Genomic DNA, 23,751 nt, shown 5'->3' with positions numbered 1-23,751 from the left:
CCAGATGGATTCGTTGGTGTGTGGAGAGACGTATGGATCCAGTGGGGGCCCAGATTACAGATATCTTAAACTTTTTAGCTGAATTAGCGAACTCAGGCTTGGCCTACTGTACTGTGAATTCCTTCAGGTCTGCGATCTCAGCAGGCCATCCACCCATCAACATTACTCCTACACAGGGCTTGGAAAAATCATAAAAATGTTACTAGACCTGCAGGTCGAGTAACTTAAATAATCTACTTGACCTAACTGTAATGTACTTGATCTGTAAACAGGCCTCAAATTGCGTGATCCTAGGCAGATACTTTACAGAGTCGCCTTTTTCTTAATTCTCACATATGATTGCACCTTCAAATATGTGAGCTCAGCATTTCTGCAGTACAAAAAAACCTGTTTTGTTTAACTAGACTAAAGTTTTCTGTATGCATCACAAGAATCTAGCCCACATACCCATGATGTCTAGCCCACATAACTTAGGACTTATTTTAGTTTACTAACAACATTGCCATCAGGGCAGGACTGTTTCTCAGTTTGTTTAAACACTCAATTTTAATAAATATATTACTAAACCATGATGTGGTAACATATTGTCATCTTCACACAGTAACTTTCCAAGAAATGTCCAAAAACCTCTCCACTAACTTGAAGCTTTACTGATAAAACTATATCGTGTCTAAACAATCTGTGAAAAATGGGTTTAGAAAACATATCCTTTGCACATCAACATGTAAAGTTTTTTGTTTTCATCCTATTAAAATATTTTTTCATCACACAGAAATATAAAAAAGGGATTTCACAACTACTGAAATATATTTAGAAATGTTTGCACAGTTGACTTAGTCATTTAAATGTTGTGTGTTAGGAAAAACCTGACACCCTATATCCTTTTATTTTACATTCTAAGGAGCGGGTCACACAGTCCACCTTACAAAGTCCTGGAACTCTGCAGTCAGAAGGAAAATTAATTGTAAGAAAAACTGACTTTTGACCTCTGTCTGTGAACTCACAGCAAATGTGACATAAGAACAAGATTTAAAGGCATCTTTTATTGCCCCTCCACTTTTCAACTGAACAGAACATCTGTTCAGTGTCAGCTCACCAGAAGGGACGAATAATTATTAGAAATAGGTCGACCTGATCAAATAAGACTCGCCAATGCGAGTGGTCGAGTGGATTTTTTGAGCCCTGTTATAAGAGAGCACCCATGGGTCTGTAAGTTGCTGAAAGGCATCAAAATGTCGAAACCTCCAGAACCCAGATATTCTGGACTGTGGGATGTGAATGTAGTACTCTGTTTCTTGTCAAACTGGCAAGATAATCAGTATCTGTTCAGGAAAGAGATTTAACACAATTAGCTATTCTTCTCTGCCTGATATCCTGCAAGAGAGTCTCAGGTGTTAGAGCTCTGGATGTAACGGCAAGGGTGTTCACACCGGAAGGGGTTATGTTTATTTCTAGACAGACCAAATGTAATACCAGGTCACTCACATATCCAGCCTTTGAGGCTGCTCCCAAACTGTGTGTGGTAATGTGCCTTAAGGCATATGAGGAAATGACGTCAGAGATAAGGCCACTGGGAGAGCAACATTTGCTGATTGCTACTAAAAAAACGGTTAAGGCGGTTTTGTCACTTTACATTGCAAGGTGGTTACGATGGAATATGGCAGAGGCAGGAATTAACATCCAGGTCTTTGGGGCCCATTCCACAAGGCGTGCAATGGAATCTAAGGCCATACAGGCAGGTGGCAGATTTGAGGACATCATGAATGCAGCGGACTGGCCTTCGGAATCCACCTTCAAAAGGTTGTATTTCAAACCTTTATATGAGGCACCGCTCTAGTGGTGAGAAAGCTTTGAACATGCATAATCCTCGCATCCGGCCCTGACATAAAATGAGAAATTCCATAGCTAATGAGAAGGAAATTTTAGATTCTGTTAAGGTGGCGAGTATTATCCCTTCCAACACATTTAGAATAGTAGTTGCAGTAAGAATTATGTGAGTATTAAGAGGTGGTATTAATTTAATTCATCTGATTAATGAGGTTTGTTATTAGTGTTTCCAGCTCTCTCAAGCTAATTGACATGAGGCTTGCATTGTATGAGATATACTAGATTTAATGACCACTTTACATGGCTATGCTTTCATATTGTCGGCTACTGCACGGTATTGACATGTGAATTAACTTGTGGGAATGGATTTAACAAAAATGTTCTCTCCATAGGCTCTGATTCCATGAACTTAAACTCCCTCAGTGAAGTTGAGGGAGGACTTGGGGAGCATTGGATATAGATATAGACTATCGGACGGCATCTGGATTGGTTATTGGTTGTTATGGTTACTGTCCCTTGGACTATGGGATATGTAGTGTTGCGTATTTTTTCTTTCACCTGTGAACCTGCTGTTAATAAAAAGTAAAGAAAGAAATGCATAATCCTCACGTCTGTGTCCTTAATAAATTTGAAACTTTCCTTCTCGTTAGCTAGGGAATTTCTCATTCATGTTTAAAACAATTGCTTTAAAAAATACTGCTCTGCAATGTTATAACTTGATGCACCAAAGTGAAAAGGTTCTGCTTTTTAATGAAATAATTTTTTTTAATTTTGAAGATACCTTCTTATTTTTACCCTTTTGCTGCAAGTTGTCGTAAAAAATAAAGGTGTTTCTAAAGTTAGGCTGTGCAGGATAACCTAGTTAGTTCCTTTCTTTAACTTCATTAAACCTTTAAATGAAGTCATGTCTGTTTATTTAACTTCTTTCTCAATGTTAGTGCTAAGTCGAGTAAAGAGCAGCCGAGTGCTGCTGTTGACCAGGGGGCCGCATGTAAAGGTCAGGAGGGCTGCATGCGTCCCCTTGGCCATACTTTGAGTATCACTGTTGTAGCCAGTAGGATGGGCCAGGGGGCTGTAGCTTTATTCCTGTGCGGTCGCACCAGGTGGTGCCCTTGTCTGTCTGTCCAAGTGTGGATCGATTGACACGTCACTGCCTCCTAATTCTTGCCCGTTCACAAGTAATCTGTAGCGTGCTCGCCACTTCTGGGCCCCTGATGAAGCTCATCGTTGCTCATGTTCATGCTGGCCTCCTGCTTAGAAGGGACTATAGGTTTCTGTTTCAAAGTTTTATCTGCACTACTTGTGTCTCCGAAAGCGGCAGCCAGGATTCTCTGACAGTGGGCTGCACCCCTTTGCTGCTTGTTGTCATGCACCCAAGTTCTTTTTTTTTTCTTTTTGTAAGAGGTACTCCACAACGGTTTAACATGTTTTACAAGATTTAGGGGGTCATTCTGACCCTGGCGGTAAAAACCGCCAGGGCCGGGGACCGCGGGAGCACCACCAACAGACTGGCGGTGCTCCCATGGGCATTCTGACCGCGGTGGTACAGCCGCGGTCAGAAACGGAAAACCGGCTGTATACCGCCGGTTTTCCGCTGCCCTGGGGAATCCTCCACGGTGGCGCAGCTTGCTGCGCCGCCATGGGGATTCCGACCCCCTTACCGCCATCCTGTTCCTGGCGGTTTTGGCCGCCAGGAACAGGATGGCGGTAAGGGGTGTCGTGGGGCCCCTGGGGGCCCCTGCAGTGCCCATGCCAGTGGCATGGGCACTGCAGGGGCCCCCCTAACAGGGTCCCACCAAGATTTTCAGTGTCTGCCACGCAGACACTGAAAATCGCGACGGGTGCAACTGCACCCGTCGCACCCCTTCCACTCCGCCGGCTCCATTCGGAGCCGGCATCCTCATGGAAGGGGGTTTCCCGCTGGGCTGGCGGGTGGCCTTCTGGCGGTCGCCCGCCAGCCCAGGGGGAAACTCAGAATTACCGCCGCGGTCTTCTGACCGCGTAGCGGTATTCTGCCAGCGGGAGGCCGCCCGCCAAGGTCAGAATGACCCCCTTAGTCAGCGAATCCACAAAAGGCGAGATTTTATCATGCTTGATTACAGTTTGGATAACGAGTTTAGGAGAGGAGAGAGCCTGTAGCGAGAGTGTTCTGCATGTTACAATTATGTCCCGAAATTGTGGCTTCTGTCCTGCTGCCTGCACAAAGGTACTGCAAGACGTGCAATGTTCTGCATTTTGGTTCCCCACTTCTTTTTAACTCTGATTCCCCATAGATCAAATGGTTTGTTAAGTAGACCCAAAAGGATATAAATCTATAATCATATTTGCATTTTGGTGAGTATAACGTGTTAGTAACGTCACACCTCCCTCAGTAATATCAATTACATTTTTTACCCTAAAACTTCCTAGCAGCTTTTAAATGGATTCTTAATGCTTTCACTTTATCAAAAGAGGAATGAAGTGACAAGTTCAAAAAGTGATTGCTCAGGAGCACACATTTTGGCCATGTGGGAGTCCAGGATTAAAAAACTGTGACTCCTGGTTCCATTTTTTTCAACCTTGTTTATTAAGCCACTATTGCAGTGGCAGTGATTCTTACTGCATGGCCAGGGGGATACCCTTCCTATGCAAATAGCTTATTTCGGGGTCTACCTAGCTTTAAGGTTCTTTTTATTACCAACATATGTAGTTGAACCTGTAAAGCTGATATTAGATGTAAAGTATTCTAGTTCTGTGGCTAAAAGGTACCCACTGTACCAGGTCCGGCGGCACTAGGTGGTCACTAGGCATTATGTGTGCTCATAGCTGGTCATTCCATTTGGATACCATAGTTCATTTTCTAAACTTGTCACTTAAAGATTGCATTATCAAAGAGCTGAATAACAAAATTATAGAGTGAGAGGAGAACTTGTTCTTCTTCCCTATCTTAATATGATCAAACGATGAAAAGTGGAGCTCACAAGGAACAAAAGAGTTTTACATAGTGGGAGACACTGTGACGAAAGTGTGACTACAGGGTCTGCCCCCTCGGAGCTACTGTGTTGTAAGAAATTTTCACACAACAAAAAATTCGGGTGATACATGAACGTGATACAGTTCATGGCAACTTATGATCAGTTGCAGTAGCACCGCAGGTCTTAACACGCATGCGGCACCGGTCCTGGAGAAAGCCATATTAACACAGTGGGCACTTATCTGAAATGGCTGAAACATGAAGACCAAAACTAAGGATGTGTGAGACCATTTACATCTCATAAAACATCATCATGCTGAGATCAAGCCCCTCCTCAAGAAAACCTCGGCAGTCCCCACCGACCTCAAAAACTTCAATCCCATCTCCCTACTTCCATTTCCTGCGAAAATCATTGAAAAAGCAATCAACAGCCAACTCACCACGTTTTTTGAAGACCACAACATCCTCAACATCTCCTAATCCGGTTTCAGTCCAAACCACAGCACCAAAATAGCCCCCCTAGCCCCAACAGATGATGTCTGCTTCCTACTGGACAAAGGAGAAATGGCGGCACTTATCCTACTTGACCTCTCAGCAGCTTTCCACACAGTCTCCCAATCACTCCCTGATAAGAAGGCTCCACGAAGCCGGCATCAGAGAGAAGGCCCTCAACTGGACCCAATCCTTCCTCTCTGGCAGAACGCAACGAGTGAGACTCACCCCCTTCCTCGCAGACCCCACACCCACCACCTACGGAGTGCCCCAAGGATCCTCCCTCAGCCCCACGCTGTTCAACGCCTACATGGCATCGCTAGCCACCCTCGTCAGAAGCTACGGAATAAACATCATCTCCTACGCCGACGACACCCAACTCATCCTCTCCCTCTCCAACGACCCCGACAAAGTAGGACACAACTTCCACGAAGGCATGAAAGCAGTTGCCAACTGGATGAGAGACAGCTGCCTGCAACTCTACACAAACAAGACAGAAGTACTCACCATGGGCCCTCAACCCAACGCATGGAGCGACGCCTGGTGGCCACCCACCCTCAGAAAACCGCCCACCCTCCCCCCCCAGCCAAGCCTCCAACCGCGGAATTATCCTGGACCCCGACCTCGGCATGAACTATCAAATCAACTCAGTCACCTCCACCTGCTTCCGCACCCTCCGCTTCCTACGCAAGACCTTCAAATGGATCCCCCTCGAACATAGAAAGACTGTCACACACGCCCTCATCACCAGCAGACTGGACTACGCCAACGCACTTTACGACGGAATCAACAAAAAGCTCACCTGCACATTGCTAAACATTCAGTACGCCGCCGCCAGACTGATCTTCGACCTACCCCGACACTGCCACATCTTGCAACACCTACGTACACTGCACTGGCTCCCCACAGAGAAAAGAATCACTTTTAAGATCCTCACCCACGCACACAATGCCCTCCACAACACCGGACTAGCTTACCTGAACCAGCGACTCAGCGTCCACATACCCCACAGGGCCCTATGCTCAGCCCAGCTCTCTCTCGCAGAAATACCGCGCATCAGGAAAACAAGAACAGGAGGACGCTCCTTCTCCTACCACGTAGCCACCGCCTGGAAGGCCCTACCCATCCACATCAGACAAACCACCTCTCTCCCCAGCTTCACAAAGGAACTGAAGACACTGCTTTTTTAATCCACCTTGCTGGTACATGCTACACTCCCCTCTCCCGCCAGCGCCTTGAGACCCTAACGGGTGAGTAGCTGCACTTTACAAACAATGATTCATTGATTGATTGATTGATCCACCACTGTTTTTAAACCTTGCCCAAGGTTACCATTATTATAACATCCCTTAATTGGCTGGCAATCTTGAGACAATTCTAAATCACCTTTTCTCACTTGAGTTTCCCAAACACAATCCTGCTCTGCTGTAACTCAGGCGTGGTAGCAAACCAAGATGCATTAGGTGTCTTGGGTGGGAACCCTCTGATGAAGCATGCCACCGGCTATTGTTAGTGGTTGAACGTTATTTTTAAAAACCCTTTTGATTTCCCTCTCTCTTTAGGTAAGGGACATCCCAGGAGTAAGTTTACTGTGGTAGCGAGCTTATTTGCAATATCAGTCAAAGCTTACTCCAAGAGGTGGTAAAGAAATTGAATTTCAAAAACAGTATGACAACACCGACCGTCCCAGATATTGCTACATATATTAGTAAATTTTGAGGCAAAAGTATGGGAATTGTCTGGCCTTCTGGAACCCAACCTCCAGTGCAGCAACTTTCAGCAGGCAGGCCTCCTACTTGTCCAGTCTTTCGTTTTCCGAAACTGACCCCCTGGACCCAGCCTGCAGCTTCTACATGACTCCCAGGGTCCCCTCACAGGAAAGCATTGGGAGCCTGATGCTGTTTTTGAACCCTCCACCCGTCCACCCCTGTACCGCTGAGGGGGGTGTTTGGTGCTGACCTGTGGCCCTCCTTGTGCTCCTCTAAACTCCCCAGGTCTGCCCTCCGAAGACACGGGTACTTACCTGCAAGCAGATCTGAATCCGAGTGCCCCCAGCCTCCATGGCAGCCCACAATAAATTTGCTTCACCTTTATCCTCTGCACCCGGCCGGCACTGTGTTGCTGGTGGTGGGTGTTTGGGGTTAACTTGAACCCCAAATGGTGGACTTCCTAACCCCCGAAGGCTGGAACTGTAAGTCGAGCACTTACCTCAAAATCGTATTAGATTTTCTTCCTCTCATGAACTGTTCTGAAAATTGCACTGTCAACTTTTAAAACAGATTATTGCCATTTATTCAAAAAGTGTATGACTTGCGAATTCTAATCAAAGTGGTATTGATAAATATGTGAAATACTTATTTATGTACTTACCTGCAAATTGAATCGTGTGGTTCTAGAAATAAATTAAGAAAATATATTTTTGCTATATAAAACCACTGGCCTGGAGTTAGTCAGTTGAGTGTGTGCTTCTTTTAATGCCTGTGTGTGTACAACAAATGCTTTGCACTGCCCCCTGATAAGCCTCACTGCTCGACCACACTACCACAAAAGAGTGCATTAGTATTATCTACTTTAGCCTCTATTACGCCTCTGGGGAACCACTGGACTCTGTGCACACTATATTTCATTTTGATATAGTATATACAGAGCCAGCTTCCTACATTGGTGGATCAGCGGTGGGGTCTTTAACTTTGCATTTGCTGGACTACTCAGCCAATACCTGAGCACACGACTAAATTCCAAAATTGCCTTTAGAAATTGATTTTTTAATTTGGCAAATGTTTCTCAACTTTTTAAAGTCCTGCTAGGGCCTTGGTTAAGTCCCCTTTGCATCTCTTTTTAGATTTAAAAGTTATTTTAAGTTAGGGGTTAGTAACTAGAAGTAGTTTTTAGTTTTTAGAAAGTAATCCCAACTTTAGTAACATAATGAGCAGCTCAGAGGAAATGGTTGTGGAACTCAACATCACCCCTTACCTCCATCTAGGGATGTGAGAGTTAAGGTCCCTCTGCAAGCTAAAAAAAGATTATAACAGGTTCCAACCCTACCAAGGTCAAGCTTCAGGAGCTCTTGGCAGTGTACACATGGGACCACCCTGGTGAGGAGGATCAACTCCCCCCTCCTCACCTATCTAGGGAGATCAGGGCCCAAAGGCCATTGTCTCCAAGGATAGTGCTCACAGGATCTCAATCTTCCATTGGGGAGTCCATCTCCTCTGGGAACACTGGGGAAGCCTCAATGAAGAGGACCTCCTTTTAGCAAGGATGGCCAAAAGATTAGCTTTAAAGGAACAACTCCTAGCTATAGAAAGGGAGAGAGCAGAAATGGGCTTAGCACCTATTTATGGTGGCAGCAATTTATGTGTGGTCAGGGAGAATACTGATAGTCTAAAAATCCCCAAAGGAATTGTCTCAAAATATGGTTCACAGCTTCTGAGAGAGCTTGTGTAACCAGAAAACTAAAAAGGATCTCACTGGGGAGCTCTCCTTTGGGAACTATTTACTGATAAGTGTAGGGCTAGACTCCTCGCATTCACTGGTGCAGATGCTGAATCCTATGACCACATGAATGCTACCCTGATTGAGGGCTTTGGATTGTCCACTGAGGAGTATAGAATTAGGTTCGGGGGGGGTCACAAAACCTCAAGCCAATCCTGGGTTGATTTTGTAGACTACTCAGTAAAAACACTAGATGGTTGGATAACTGGTGTTATAGTGCATTACTATGACGGGCTTTATAATTTATGAAAGAACATCTTTTAAGTAACTGCTTCAATGACAAGTTGCATCAATACCTGGTAGACCTAGGTCCAATTTCTCCCCAAAAACTGGGAAAGAAGGCAGACCATTGGGTCAAGACAAGGGTGACCACGACTTCCACTGGGGGTGACCAACAAAAAGGGGTCACAAAGCCTCCCCAAGGGAACGGTGGGGAGACACCTAAGGACAAAAGCAAAGAGTCTTCACAAGGGCCCCAAAAGCCTGTACAGGAGGGTGGGCCCAAGCCTCTTCACAGTCCACAAGTGGGTGCAAAGGTAAAAACTTTGATCCCAAGAAGGCCTGGTGTCACAACTGTAAACAGCATGGACACCAAACTGGAGACTTGACCTGTCCCAAAAAAAAGAATCCCTCTAGCAATGCTCCAGTTTAGTACTGGTATAGCCAGTCTCCAGGTGGGATCAACAGTGTGCCCATAGCAAATCAGAGTCCACACTGAGGCTACTCTAGTCTTTGAGGGTGGGGTGGATGTAGCCACACTTGCTGTCTGGCCATCTAGCATGCAAAAATTCAGACAACACCTCTTTATTAAAGGGACAAAAGTAGAAGCCCTGAGGGATACAGGTGCCAGTGTCACCATGGTGACAGAGAAACTGGTTTCCCCCTAGGACAGTGTTTGGCTGGAAAAACTTATCCAGTCACCAATGCTAACAATGAAACTAAGATCCATCCCATGGCTATGGTGACTTTAGAATGGGGAGGGGTTACTGACCTCTTCTGCAATACCAGTGGAATGCTTTCTAGGGAATGATCTGGAGTCCTCAGTGTGGGCTGAGGTAGAGCTCAAAACCCATGAAGTCGTTCTGGGAATCCCTGAACTGATGTGTGTAAAAAACAAGAGCACAGAACAGAGCATAGGGTGAAAGAGAAGTGTTGGTGCCTGGAATAATGGCCCAACCTTCCAAGAGAAAAGGCACGAAGACTGGGGTACCAGGATGCCTCTGAACAGCAAAAGAAGCAAGACCTCTCTTCTCAGAAAGATGTCTTATCCCCTGAGGGAACTGAGTCCATGGAGCTGGAGCCTTACCAGGTAGAGCTCTTGGACCCAGGGGGACCCTCAAGGGAACAGCTGTGACGGGGACAAAAGACTTGTCCCACTCTTGAAGGCCTGAGGCAGCAAGCAGCTGCACAGGAAAAGGGAGTTGTCTGTGGCTCCCACAGGGTCTATTTGTAAGGTGGACTCCTCTACACTTAGCCCAGAGACCCGAAACCTGGCGCATCCAGGAGAGTGATAGTGCCTCAGCAGTTTAGGGAGTTTATCCTAACTTTAGCCCACGGCATCCCCCTAGCTGGACATTTGGGACAAACAAAACATGGAGTAGGCTTGTCAACCATTTCTATTGGCCCAATATGTTCCAGAAAGTGAAGGTGTTCTGCAGCTCCTGTGTCACCTGCCAAGCCAGTGGTAAGGCAGGTGGCCACCTAAAGGCCCCCCTGATTCCCCTTCCTGTGGTGGGGGTTCCCTTTTAAAGGATTGGTGTGGACATTGTGGGTTCACTTGAGCCACCCACAGCCTCAGGGAACCAGTACATACTGGCAGTAGTGGATCATGCTACCAGATACCCTAAAGCAATTCCCCTTAGACTTACTACAGCTCCTGCAGTAGCCAAGGCCCTGATTGATTGGTATTTTTACCGGAGTGGGGTTTCCTAAGGAGGTGGTTTCTGACAGAGATACAAACTTTATGCCATCTTGCCTAAAGTACATGTGGAATGAGTGTGGGGTGACTTACAAATTCAGCACACCATAACATCCACAAACCAATGGACTTGTTGAAAGATTCAACAAGACATTGAAGGGCATGATCATGGGGCTCCCTGAAAAACTCAAAAGGAGACGGGATGTCCTCCTTCCATGTCTACTCTTCGCTTAGAGAGGTACTTCAGAAGGGAGTAGGGTTTTCCCCCTTTGAACTTCTGTTTGGTCACCCTGTAAAGGGGCCACTGGCTCTTGTAAAAGAAGTCTGAGAGAGACCTCTCCACAAGCCTACAGGATGTGGTGGATTATGTGCTTGGCCTCCCCTCAAAGATGGCTGTCTACACGGAAAAGGCATCCAAAAACCTTGAGGCCAGCCAACAGCTCCAGAAGCTGTGGTATGACCAAAAGGCTGCACTGATAGAATTCAAATCAGGGCAGAAGGTATGGGTTCTGGATCCTGTGGCTCCCAGGGTGCTCCAGGACAGATGGAGTGGCCCTTACCCTATCCTAGAAAAGAAGAGTGAGATTACCTACTTGGTAGACCTGGGCACTAGCAGGACACCCAAAAGGTGATTCATGTGAACCGCCTGAAGCTCTATTGTGATAGGGCAGATGTAACCATGCTGATGGTTACTGATAAGGAGCAGGAAGCAGAGAGTGAATCTTTCCCTGACCTCCTCTCAAATGACCGTAAGGATAGACCAGTTGATGGCGTTGTCTATTCAGACACCCTCACTGCCCAACAGCAATCTGACTGTTAAGCCTCAGGGTAACCCCTGGACTCTGTGCACACTATAACTCATTTTGATATAGTATATACAGAGCCAGCTTCCTACATCTGGCATTTTTGGGTAACTTTATTTTGTAATTCTTTCAACACCAAAACACAGAAAACCTGTTTTTTGAGGTATATGAAAGTCTATACCAAGACATTGTGTGAAATATGTATGTATGCTGTCGGGTCCTGTATCTCAAATTTTTCTGAGCAGCCAAAATCCTACCCAACATCCTGCTGCTAATTGTAGTGTAAAAACAATAATGCACAGTTTGAGAATGCCCGACGAGTTCAGAATTGATAGTTTGATTTGAAAATTGGCATTTACTTTCTTTGACCGAAATGAAGCCTCTAGCATTTGTCACTAGCGCAACAATTCACACTTTTTTTCACTTGAGTCCCACCCTCCCCCTAATTATAATGTTTTGAAGACAGGCTCTCCTCCAAAATATTATGTCAAAAATTGGGGGAGCTGAGCACAGGGGCCAGAGCTTGCCAAAGCAAATATACCTCTTGGCATTCTCTTTGAAGTTATGCATAGATCGTTTTCTCCTGGGACATTACTGACTCCTGAGAGATCCAGACTATCAGGGCTCTGGGTATAAATGTGACCCTGCTGGTCTCCTTTACGGCTTGTCGAGGCGAGCAGAGTTTATGGGTACCTACATGCCCATGCTTTTTTTATTTTACAAGTTTCCATATGTTTTCTATAAAAACAACCATCCCTCAATGGTTAATGCAGACCTTGAGATGCCTGTGGGTGGAAATAAAGAGAGCGAGGGGAGATGGGCTTCTGTGTTGTGAAGCCAAAGAAGAGATGGGGCACTAAAGAAAAAACAGGCCTTTCTTCCAGGTTTCCTGCTACTTAAAAGAAACATAAATCTGTCCATTTTGTTAATCACTAAATGCTGCTTTGGAGCCATTGCAGGCTTTAATTGATGGTCACTCTATCTTGTACTGTGTGTAATACAATTTAAAAATGATGACTTTCATATTCATAGTGCGTTTTGTTACAGAGTGGGACTTTGCAGCACTAAAAATACACATTTCGATATTGAAAATCCACTGTGCAGGAGGAGGGCTCCATACTAGCTCTGAGGTAAAACATCAAGCTCCGTTTAACTAAACAGATCCGATAGAGTGCTTATGGGTCTCAGGCCTCGAAAAATCATAGAAAATATTACTAGACCTGCAGGTGGAGTAGCTTGAATAATCTACTCGACCTGACTGTATTGTACTTGACCCAGAAACGGGTCTCTAATTGTGTGATCCCAGGAAAATATTGTATTTTACAGTCACCTTTTTCTTCATTCTCATAAATTAGTGCACCCTCAAATACAGGAGTTCAGCATTTCTTCTGTAACAAAAAAAAATCCTCTTTTGTTTGATTAAATACACTAAACATTTGCTCCATGTATAATAAATCTAGTCCACATACAGAGTACACATGATCCATGCATGACTTGCCTCTTAGTTTACTAATAGCTTTGTGATCAGGGCAGAAGTGTGTCTCAGTTTATGTTTAAACACTCACTTTTAATAAATATATTACTAAAGCATGATGTGGTAGCGCACTGTCATTTACAGACAGTACATTTCCAAGAAATGTCCAAAAACCTTCCCACTAACTTGCAGCTTTACTGCTAAAACCATATAGGGTATTAACAATAATCTGTGAAAATTGGGTTTCAGAAAACATTTATCATTTGCACATCACCAAGTAAAGTGTTCTGACTTTTTTTTCTATTCTATTAAAATATTTTTTCATCACACAAATGTAAAAAAAAATGGTCTTTGACAGCTACTGAAATATATTTTAAGATGTTCGTAAAGTTGAGTTAGTTATATAAATGTTGTGTGTTAGGAAAAACTTGATACCAAAAGCATTTCACATAGGTCAGTCAGTTCACCTTACAAAATCATGGAACTCTGCAGTCACAAGAAAAAGTATTTGCATTGCAAGAAGACAAACTGACTTTTGACCTCTGTCTCTTAACACAGAGCAAATGTGACAAGAATAGGATTTAAAGGCATCTTAATTCCTAATTCAGTTTTGACTGAACAGAATCGCTGTTTGGGTCGAGTGGAATCTAAAAATAGCTCGACCTCATAAAATAAAACTCGCCATAGCAAGTGGTCGAGTAGATTTTTCGAGCCCTGTGTCTCTATTCAAGATGTTTCCAACATTTAAGGGAATTCGGTCCCTACTCACCCAGACCATCAATCAATCAATCAATCAATCAGGAATTTGTAAAGCGCACTACTCACCTGTGAGGGTCTCAAGGCGCTGAGGAGGGGAGGGGAGTGGTGCTGCTACTGCTCGAACAGCCAGGTCTTGAGAAGTTTCCTGAAGGCAAGGAGGTCTTTGGTCTGGCGCAGGTGGGTGGCTTGAAGAGGGAGCTGTCCCAGATCCAGGCATGTGTTAATTCTGTGCTCTGACCTTTCAGCTCATCACAGTGCAAAACCTATACCCCACATGATTACAGGCAAGTCGATGACCATAGAAATAATTCCCTTACTCCCCAATTAGCCTATTTCTCCAAGCAGAAGAAAAGAATCCCAAGGTAAAAAATGCACTGATGTTGGCTGGGCCAGAAAAGGAGGCTTCCTTTTTTTCTGCAGCAAAGATTTACTTTAGCTTCACTCAGAGGAAAGGCATTCTAGAAGCTTGTTGTAGGCAGGGCCAATTAATCGCATAGTTTCTGTTTATCCATCTTGAAGCATAATGAATGTTTAATTGCTACTGTGTCCGTCATATCGTTGTAATGTTTTTAGTGTTTTACTAAGCTCGACTTATTCATACAGTCAGTTCCTGTTAGTGTTTTCATGTAGATTATTGCAACTAAGCTGTGTTTATTGTATTCCTATGAAATATTTTTTTTTATCTATCTAACAGGTGCACAACAGACATCAAGTGAGGAGAAGTTGATTTTATTTTTAAAAGCTGGATGGACTTGCCATAAAAATAAGCTATGCCTGTGTTGTCCAGAGGAACATCTTCCTATGCCAGAAATAGTCCCAAGAAAATAACTTTTTACATTCACATTATAAATGTATCTGGCTTTTCTTCAGTTGTATATATCTATGGGAACTGGTAAAAGTGCACATGATGCACATACTTCATGGAATTATAGGAGCAAAGTTTTTCCTCTGTCTTAAATGCACCACATGAGGACTCTTTCAGAATGGAGCAACATCTAGTAGTACATCTGAGAACGTGCTCCGAGGAACAACCATATAAATGTACTGAATGTGACAAGGCCTTTAAGACACCACAGAGTTTAAAACAGCATCAGATAACCCACACTGATGAAAGACCATACCAATGTACTGAATGTCATAAAGCGTTCAAATCAAAATGTGCGCTTACGGTACATCAGCAGATACACTCTGGGGTTAAACCATACACATGTACTGAATGTGCCAAGGCATTTAGAACAAAGGAGAAGCTAACAGTGCATCAGAGAGCCCACACAGATGAAAGACCGTACAAATGTACTGAATGTCAAAAAGCATTCAAAGTAAAGTGTGTGCTTACGGTACATCAGCAGATCCACTCTGGGGTGAAACCATATACATGCGCTGAATGTGGCAAGGCATTTAGCACAAAGGCTTATCTAACGGTGCATCAGAGAACCCACACAGATAAAAAACCACAAGTTTGTACTAAACGTGACCAGTTCTTTAAAACAGAAATGAATCTGAAGTTGCATCAAAGTTCCCACTCTGCAGAGAGATCATTTAAATGTACTGAATGTGGCAAGGCCTTTAGGACAAAACCAAATTTAAAACAGCATCAGTTAACCCACATTCACGAAAGGCCATACCAGTGTACTGAATGTCAAAAAGCATTCAAATCAAAATGTGCACTTAGGGTACATCAGCAGATCCACTCTCTGGTGAAACCATATACATGTACTGAATGTGCCAAGGCATTTAGTACAAAGGCTTGTCTAATGGTGCATCAGAGAACCCACACAGATGAAAAACCACATGTTTGTACCAAGTGTGACCGGTTCTATAAAACAGAAATTAATCTAATGCAGCATCAAAGTACCCACTCTAACGAGAGACCATTTAAGTGTAGAGAATGTTACAAGGCATTTAGGACAATAAAATGCCTAAAACTACATCAGAGAATCCACAACAGGGAAAAACCATATAATTGTACTGAATGTGGCAGGGCTTTTAGGACAAGTGGAGAAGTAATGGAACATCAGAGACGCCATTTTGAAGAAAGACCATTTAAATGTACAGAATGTGACAAGTCGTTCAAAGTTAAACAGCGTCTAATGCTACACCTGCGAACCCACACTCAGGACAAACCTTATAAATGTACTGAATGTGACAAGGCTTTTAGATCATACAATTACCTAATAAGACACCGTGTAACTCATTCCATGGAAAGACCCTATGAATGTTCTAAATGTGATAAGACCTTTAAGGTGAAACAATTGCTGATGCTACATTGGAGAATTCACACTGGTGAAAAACCCTTTAAATGTATGGTGTGTGAAAAGGATTTCCAGACAAAAGGCAACCTAGTGACTCATCAGAGAATCCACACAGGTGAAAAACCATACAGTTGTACTGAATGTGACAAGACTTTTAGAACTGGAGGTGAGTTAAGAATGCATCAAACAACCCACTCCGATGAAAGACCCTATAAATGTATTCAATGTGGGAAAGCATTTAAAAGAATTTCAGTGCTAATACTGCACCAGAAAATTCACACTGGGGAAAAATCATACACAGGTATGGAATGTGACAAGTTTTCCAATAAGTAAAAATGGCTAGAGCAACATCTAAAACTCACAGCGTTGAAAATCCATTTAAATGTATTGAATGTGACCAGGCAATCGTATCTAAAGGAGAGTTAATGCTACATCAGTTAATGTACTCTTGTACATAATGAATGACTAACCATTTTTTTCAGGAGACATAATGGACCAGTGATATGTCTATGGAAAACTAACTGCAGCAAAAAGAAGTTTATAAAAGGTACTGATAGATATATGTGCGTATAACTACTTCCATTGGTAAACCTGCACAGATGTTATGCAAATTGAGATACATTACGTAAAGGCATTCAATCCAAGGAAAAACAGGCAACATAAGCATTAAACAACCACTAAAAGGTTAGAAAAAAAAGCGATAAATAGATGTTAGATGAAACGTGTGTAAATATCATGACCTCTTTGAGCAATCGCATGTTGATTAGAAATGCTAGTGCCATGTGGTGAAAACTACATTCCATATAAAAAGACCTTTAATTGCTGCCCCAGCCAGGGGCATTATAACTCTTACAGAACAGACAGGCATTCAGGATCATGACCAAGTCATAGCTACAGAACAGCAAGAAGTGACAGTCATAACGGGCACCCACGCTTAGCCAATAAAAAGATTTTTTTTCCAGGAAACTAGACACAGTGGTGAAAGAGAATCAGACAAATACTAGCATTCTAGCACAAATAGGTGATGGGTAGCATGCTTAAACAAATGTCAGCCACTGGTAATTAATTGGGCAGCATGCAAGTTCATAATTTGTTTGATCTACTATGCCACTCTACAAAGAGGAGCAAGGCACCCTGTGGAGTGAGACAATGGGTGAAAAACAATGGTTTGGAATGTTACTAAATTAACCTGTGTTTAACCTTGTGGTAGCTTGGCACAAAAGCTTTCAGGCTTCACTTAAAGGCAATTTGTAAAGTATTTATGCAGCTAACAAACAGTAATAAAGTGAAAACACAACTGTTGTAATTTATCATAAGTAATGTTTTGTATAAAATGTACATTCTCTATTCCCCCCTTCCTTTCATTGTATACCCACCTGCCCATAGGGATCCAAGTGTAACATTCCATTCCTCCCCATTTTCCCCTTGTCTTCCCAGTTGGTTCCTACCAGCATTCTATAACCGTTGCTGTGACAGTTGACAGCTGTGAGGAGAAATGCTCGCTACCGGTTGTGGCTGGAGGCTGTTGTTAATTCATCTTGCCAATAAATTATTTCTTAAAGAACATCATTGGAGTTAAGGAATATTTATAATACTGGCGATGAATTGCTGGTGGGGGACAGTAGTCACAGCCTCCTCCCCTACAACTTACAGCCACTCTTGTCACAGACGGACGCTGGAAAAAAAAAACAGGAGATCGAGAATAAAATTTCCCTGAGGTGAGCAGAAGTTTCAGTCTTGAAATAATTTGAGAAAGTACTGTCTGTTTCTACATTTAACCTGCCACGCTGTCTAACGCACGTTATTATTATAAAATATACTCTCAGCATAAACACTTGAACAACCAAACTGAACCATTCAAGGGGTTTAGCTAAGTATTTTCAGTACAACATGACAATTAATACCTTCTACCGGCAAGTTTATATTTAACTTCAGAATTTCCTCTGTACTTTTTTCAAATTCAACCTGTCAGAGCAGCAATTAAGAAAAATGTATAGCCCTTTGCTGGCAACAACCAGGAAACCTTATTAACCTTGCACTATCATCAGATCTGACAGGCTCAGCTGATAAACGTGTCTTTCAAGGCTGAAATAAACTACTGATACACACTGCATTTCTCCACCGATTTTCAAGATTATAAACAGAATTGTATTCAGCTCAACTCTGGGAGCACAGACAAACAGAAACTACTGGTTTGAATTGTTGCCTCTCAACATTTAATTCAAGGAGAAAGGCTCTTGTAAAACTTGTAAACCGATCCAAGAATCTTTCCAGCTGCATGCTGACAGGCACAGCTTTAAAATAGCCTGTCAATGTTATCACCAATTGCATTTCTAGAAAGAAATCCTTCTTTTACCTCGCCTTCTGACTGGAATCCCTTCAGTTTTTGGAATCTTACATCGCAACTGAAGTCTTTTTCTTCATAAGTCTGATTGGAGGGATGGGACAAGGAAAGCCGGCCCCTCCTGCAGGAAACTAGAGAGTGATGACTAGAGCGTACACCTTAAGGAAACACTAACAAAATATAGCGCCATCTTTGATTTACTACTATCGAGAGCCAGCACATAATCTTCACGCTGATGGGCACAGCTGTTAAACCTTCCTGAGCAAATCTGAATCTCATGTACATTCACTGGCAGACACAGTTTTTTTTGTTGCATATTTGCTCTATTGAACAGTGAGGCTAATGACACAGCCTCAATATCTTATATCTGAGCTGGCTTGATATTCTATATCTACACGCTGATGGGAAAAGCTCCTTCATTAGCATCTTCTACCAACTTCACAAGGAGCCTGTCACGCTGATGGGCACAGCTTATTTTAACAAGTTATAGTAGTTATTAATTGCATTTGTTTATGCATAAATTTACTCTGTCTATTCCCTCCCATTTAAAAAGAGTAAATGTCAGCTGAGGGCACAGCTCAACAATTAACCCCTCCATTGTTATAGTAACATATTATAGATTATTTTATATGTCTTTCTATTGCTGAGGTAAACAGTGAACTTTAAACATTTACGAATATTTGCCAGTGATACTAATTCTTTTCTGTGAGTATATTGAGTATATTGTTATCTGTTTACTTTATACATGGCGGCAACAAATATGTCTCAACCCCCACCCTTTTTGGATGAAGCAGGCAAACCAACCATACCCTGGAAGGAATGGGAGAAAGTATCCATCTCATATCTGATTGCAATAGGAGGAGAAAATTTCTCTCCCTTAAGGAAACAACACATATTACTTCACAACTTAGGTATTCAAGGGAGAAAAGTTTATGAGAATCTGCCAGATCCTGAAAGTGAGGATGAAGATGCAGATAGCGAAGCAGATGTTTACTATAAAACTTTCAACAAATTAGAGAAACATTCTGGTCAAAGAATAAACATTGTATTAGAAAGGCACAAGTTCTTTTGTGGAATACAAGGAAAAACTGAGAAAATTTCTTGTTACATTGCTGTGTTAAGAGGTTTGGCTAGTATGTGTGACTTTGGCCCATTGTGTGATTCCTTAATTAGAGACCAGCTAGTTCATTGCACGAACAACCACAAGATTCAAGAAAAACTATTAGCAGGAAATCCAGACTTAAAGGAAGCAATAGAAATAGCTAAAAGTATAGAACACACAGAAGAGTGCATTAGAGAAATGAAACAAAACAACAATTCAGACACTATCCACTTAGTGAAAGATCACCCAGGCAAAGAAGTACAAGACACAGGAGAAAGTAAGAAAATTCCAGACTCTCTCAATAAAAAGACATTTGAAGAAGAGAGAAAGGACAAATTAAAATGTTTTTGATGTGGAACTTTTAATCATTTCGCCAACAATATCAATTGTCCTGCACGTTCCGTAGTCTGTAGGAAATGCAATAAGAGAGGGCATTATGCTAGACTATGTAAAAACCTAAAAGATGAAAGAAAAAGTGTGCATGTTGTGGGAGATGTGGGGGAATGTACTAACAAATATGTTTTCCAAGTGGTGAGTGAAGTATCTACTACTGGGAGTAGTTATCCCACTTGTGACGTAGTGTTGGATGGAGTATTGTTCAAAATGTATGCTGACTCATGCTCTCCCTACACGTTGATCGATTACAACAATTTTCAAGAAACATTTAAGGACAAAACTTATGTTATCCTACAACCTGATGTAGAACCTGGGGGGTACAACAAGGATCCCATGCCATTAGTAGGAATGGTGAATATGAATATAACCTTTAAGGACCGTTCCACTGCAGGAAAGATGTATCTAACAAAAAAAGGATCTAATTTATTAGGTTGGGCTCACCAAAAAGCTTTAGGAATCAAACTTGATCCTAACAGCCAAGAACCTGTGTTATCAATTTTGGAAGGAAGAGAGAACTCAAGACGGTATGAGAAACTATGTGAAGAGTTCTCTGAAGTATTTAATGATGATTTAGACCATCTAAAAATATTCCAACAAAAAATCAAACTAAAAAACAACGCAGTACCAGTAATACATAAGGTAAGACCAATTCCCCATTTAATGCGTGACCCTTTACAAGACGAATTGGATAAACTGGTCAAGCAGAAAATAATAGAACCTATAGAAAGTTCTTTATGGCTTGCTCCAATTGTAGTCACCCAAAAGTCTGGAGGGAGGGGTCTTCGTCTCTGTGTCGACTTAAGAGATCTCAATGCAAATATTTGGGTGGATAGATTTCCTCTGCCCAGAATAAATTAAATGATCAGCGTAATTGGAGAGGCAAACCATTTTAGTGTAATTGATCTCTCCTCAGCATACCACCAAATAGAATTACACGAAGATTCCAAATCCTTAACCTCATTTATAATTCCATTCGGAGCGTACAGGTACTGCAGAATGCCATTCGGTCTTGCTTCAGCAGCTGCAGTGTTCCAGAGAGTCATGCAAAACATTTTGGAGGGGATAAAGAATGTTTTATGCTTCCAAGATGACATACTTATATATGGCAATTATACAACTAATCATGACAACTCATTAAGGGAAGTTCTGTCAGCACTCAAAAAAGCAGGTCTAATCATAAGAAAAGACAAATGCCAGTTGGGAGTCCAATCAGTAGATTACTTAGGACATACGATTTCCAAACATGGAATTAAACCTAAAATTGATTTAGACAACGCTGTAAAAGATGCTCCTCCTCCAACAAATAAGGAGGAATTAAAATCCTTTTTAGGGTTAGTTGAATACATGACTAAATTCATCAAGAATTTTACAGATATTGCTGCACCATTAAGAGCCTTCTTAAAAAAAGGTACTCATTTCAAATGGGACGGGGAATGCCATGAAGCCTTTGAGTCTATCAAAAAAGCCATTGTTAGTGCCCCCTTCCTTGGGAAATTTTGACACCAAACCCTAATTCAGTTACCAAGGTATTGCCCTTCTTAGCGCTCAAAGGGAGGTTACCAGGCACCAAATTGACCCCCAACTGGCTGGGTGGAGGAGAGCCTAAATGGGTTCATAGAGATAAAATGAAGAATCAAGTCAAAACACATCAGGATGGGTACAAGAAAAGATATGACCGAAAGCAAGGTTCCAAGTTAGGAAGATGGAATGGTGGTGATCGGGTAATGGTTAAACTACCAGACAATCGCCAAGGGTGTGAATCTAAATTCTCCAAACCTATAAAAATAACAGAGGTGAAGAAAAATGTAGTAACATTAGAGGATGGCAGAACGTGGAGCATGGATAGATTAACACCCCATTGTCTATCTCAGAAGTATTCAGGTATGGATGGAAAGCCAAAGGTTGTATTGAAATATGATGGGAATAATCGCAGAGCTAGGGCTCGTGCAGTTCCTGTCTGGCACAAAGATTACATGCTCACTTGATTTCCCAACAGGGTATTACTTCCAAGCATTCTATGAAAGCCTTTTATGGGAAGGAGAAGTGTTGTAATTTATCATAAGTAATGTTTTGTATAAAATGTACATTCCCTATTTCCCCCTTCCTTTCATTGTGTACCCACCTGCCCATGGGGATCCAAGTGTAACATTCCATTCCTCCCCATTTTCCCCTTGTCTTCCCAGTTGGTTCCTACCAGCATTCTATAACCGTTGCTGTGACAGTTGACAGCTGTGAGGAGAAATGCTCGCTACCGGTTGTGGCTGGAGGCTGTTGTTAATTCATCTTGCCAATAAATTATTTCTTAAAGAACATCATTGGAGTTAAGGAATATTTATAATAACAACACAAGAAAAATCCCTAACCAGCTTAGAAAAATAGAGTAAAATTTAATAAAGTTACACCACAATGACAAAAATCCAATCAGTAGAACCGGAGTCATGATTTTTCAGATTAACAAATCATGCCTAAAAGAGCAAAGCGCCATCCACGGGCATCTAGTCATGGAAGATTGTGACAAAGTTGAAACTTAAGACTGATGGTGATGGAACATGTTCCATTACATGATACAGCGCATTGAGACTCTACAGGTGATTAGCCGCACTTTAGAAATTACTGATTGATTGATTGATGTTTGGGTACAAGGAGTGGATTGGATCCAGTCTCAGCTTACCTTCGGACGTAGACAAAATTTTGAAGGAAAATATCTGTGAAGGTTAAGTTCAATGGGGCAAAGCAGCTAGCGATGTCTGAGGAGCAGGCGTCATCACTGGGAGCTGCAAAAGTAATATAATCTCTTGCCATGAGGGTTGCCCATGTCCACCAGACTCTTTGCATTTGTGAATAACCCCTTTGCCTGAGTAACAAGAGCCAAGGGGAGCTGAGGGAATAGAGGTGGGCATACAATTGGATAATGGCATGCACATTGTTTTGCTGTATGTGTACGACCTCTTGCTATTCCTAAGGGACAAAAGCACTGAAAAAGATACACTGCTGCCATTTCCACCCATGAGCACACCCTCCTATTTGCTATTAATCCTCTATGGCTGAATGGACATACCCTATGAGGGTAAGGCATGACACATCACAAAGTCATCTAAATTGATCCTAATGGTTTACTTTTTCACTAACTGTTACATATAGATGAGAATATGACTAGAATATTTGACAGCAAAACAGAGTGTTGGAACTTGCTAAATTCTTGACCAGGATCTAAACAAGCGTAGACTTGTCCTTGATTGACTGGCTGATGCCAGCATAGGCCTTCATTCCGGGTCAGACTGAGTGGAGTCATTATGGAATTTCACTCCACCGGATTGGAAGTGGGTTGTTTTTGTCCACACCTGATTTTCCTTGTAGGGGAGAACCAGACCCATTTTCATTCTGCTATAATTATATATGGTAAATCACATCAGGCTTTGGCTGCCTGTACAGCAAGCCAATTTCCCTGGTGTTTTTTTCAAAATTTATTTTTCTGCCATTAAGAACATTACTCTCCCCCTGAATCCCACTCCTCACTCCATCCCACCCGGGGGTCTTTGCATACATTTAACACCTACTAACAGCAGGTGATAAATGTCTGTGTTAATCCCCATAGTACTGGAAATTCTGTGTGCAATTACACAAAGGAAAAATAGGTTCCATGCAGTAATTCTCCATTCCATGGTGTTTTACTTGTAACTGGACAGCACTGAAGGAAATTTTCAACCATTCGCATCAAGAATTTTGAATTCTACTAAGGACACAGAGGCGAGGTGAATTGACCTCAGAATTCTTCTCTTCCAAAGACATTTTTCTCAATAATCCCTCCTTGCCAGCATATGCCCTCACATTTAAAATTGTGACCTTGACCGTTACATGATACTCTCTAGAGCTATAATGACCGCTCTGTCATCTGTAAATATCTAATATGTATTTGTGTAACCTTAATCGCTTTAA

At 42.3% G+C, this 23,751-nt stretch overlaps 1 protein-coding gene across 1 annotated transcript in view; it reads left to right on the top strand.

The window, feature by feature from the left end:
* The window catches only part of LOC138296857 (zinc finger protein 624-like), a 48,277-nt gene extending 26,152 nt beyond the window's left edge, over positions 1 to 22,125 (top strand). Inside the window, exon 2 of the mRNA XM_069236341.1 lies at positions 14,416 to 22,125. Coding sequence (XP_069092442.1) covers positions 14,705 to 16,306 — 1,602 coding nt within the window. The 5' untranslated portion in view covers positions 14,416 to 14,704 and the 3' untranslated portion in view covers positions 16,307 to 22,125. The remainder of the gene's footprint in view (positions 1 to 14,415) is intronic.
* Positions 22,126 to 23,751: the final 1,626 nt, after the last annotated feature.

The sequence above is a fragment of the Pleurodeles waltl genome, chromosome 5, assembly GCF_031143425.1.
Source record: "Pleurodeles waltl isolate 20211129_DDA chromosome 5, aPleWal1.hap1.20221129, whole genome shotgun sequence".
NCBI lineage: Eukaryota > Metazoa > Chordata > Amphibia > Caudata > Salamandridae > Pleurodeles > Pleurodeles waltl.
The sequence above is the reverse complement of the archived record's forward strand: the minus strand, read 5'-3'. Positions and strand labels throughout refer to the sequence as shown.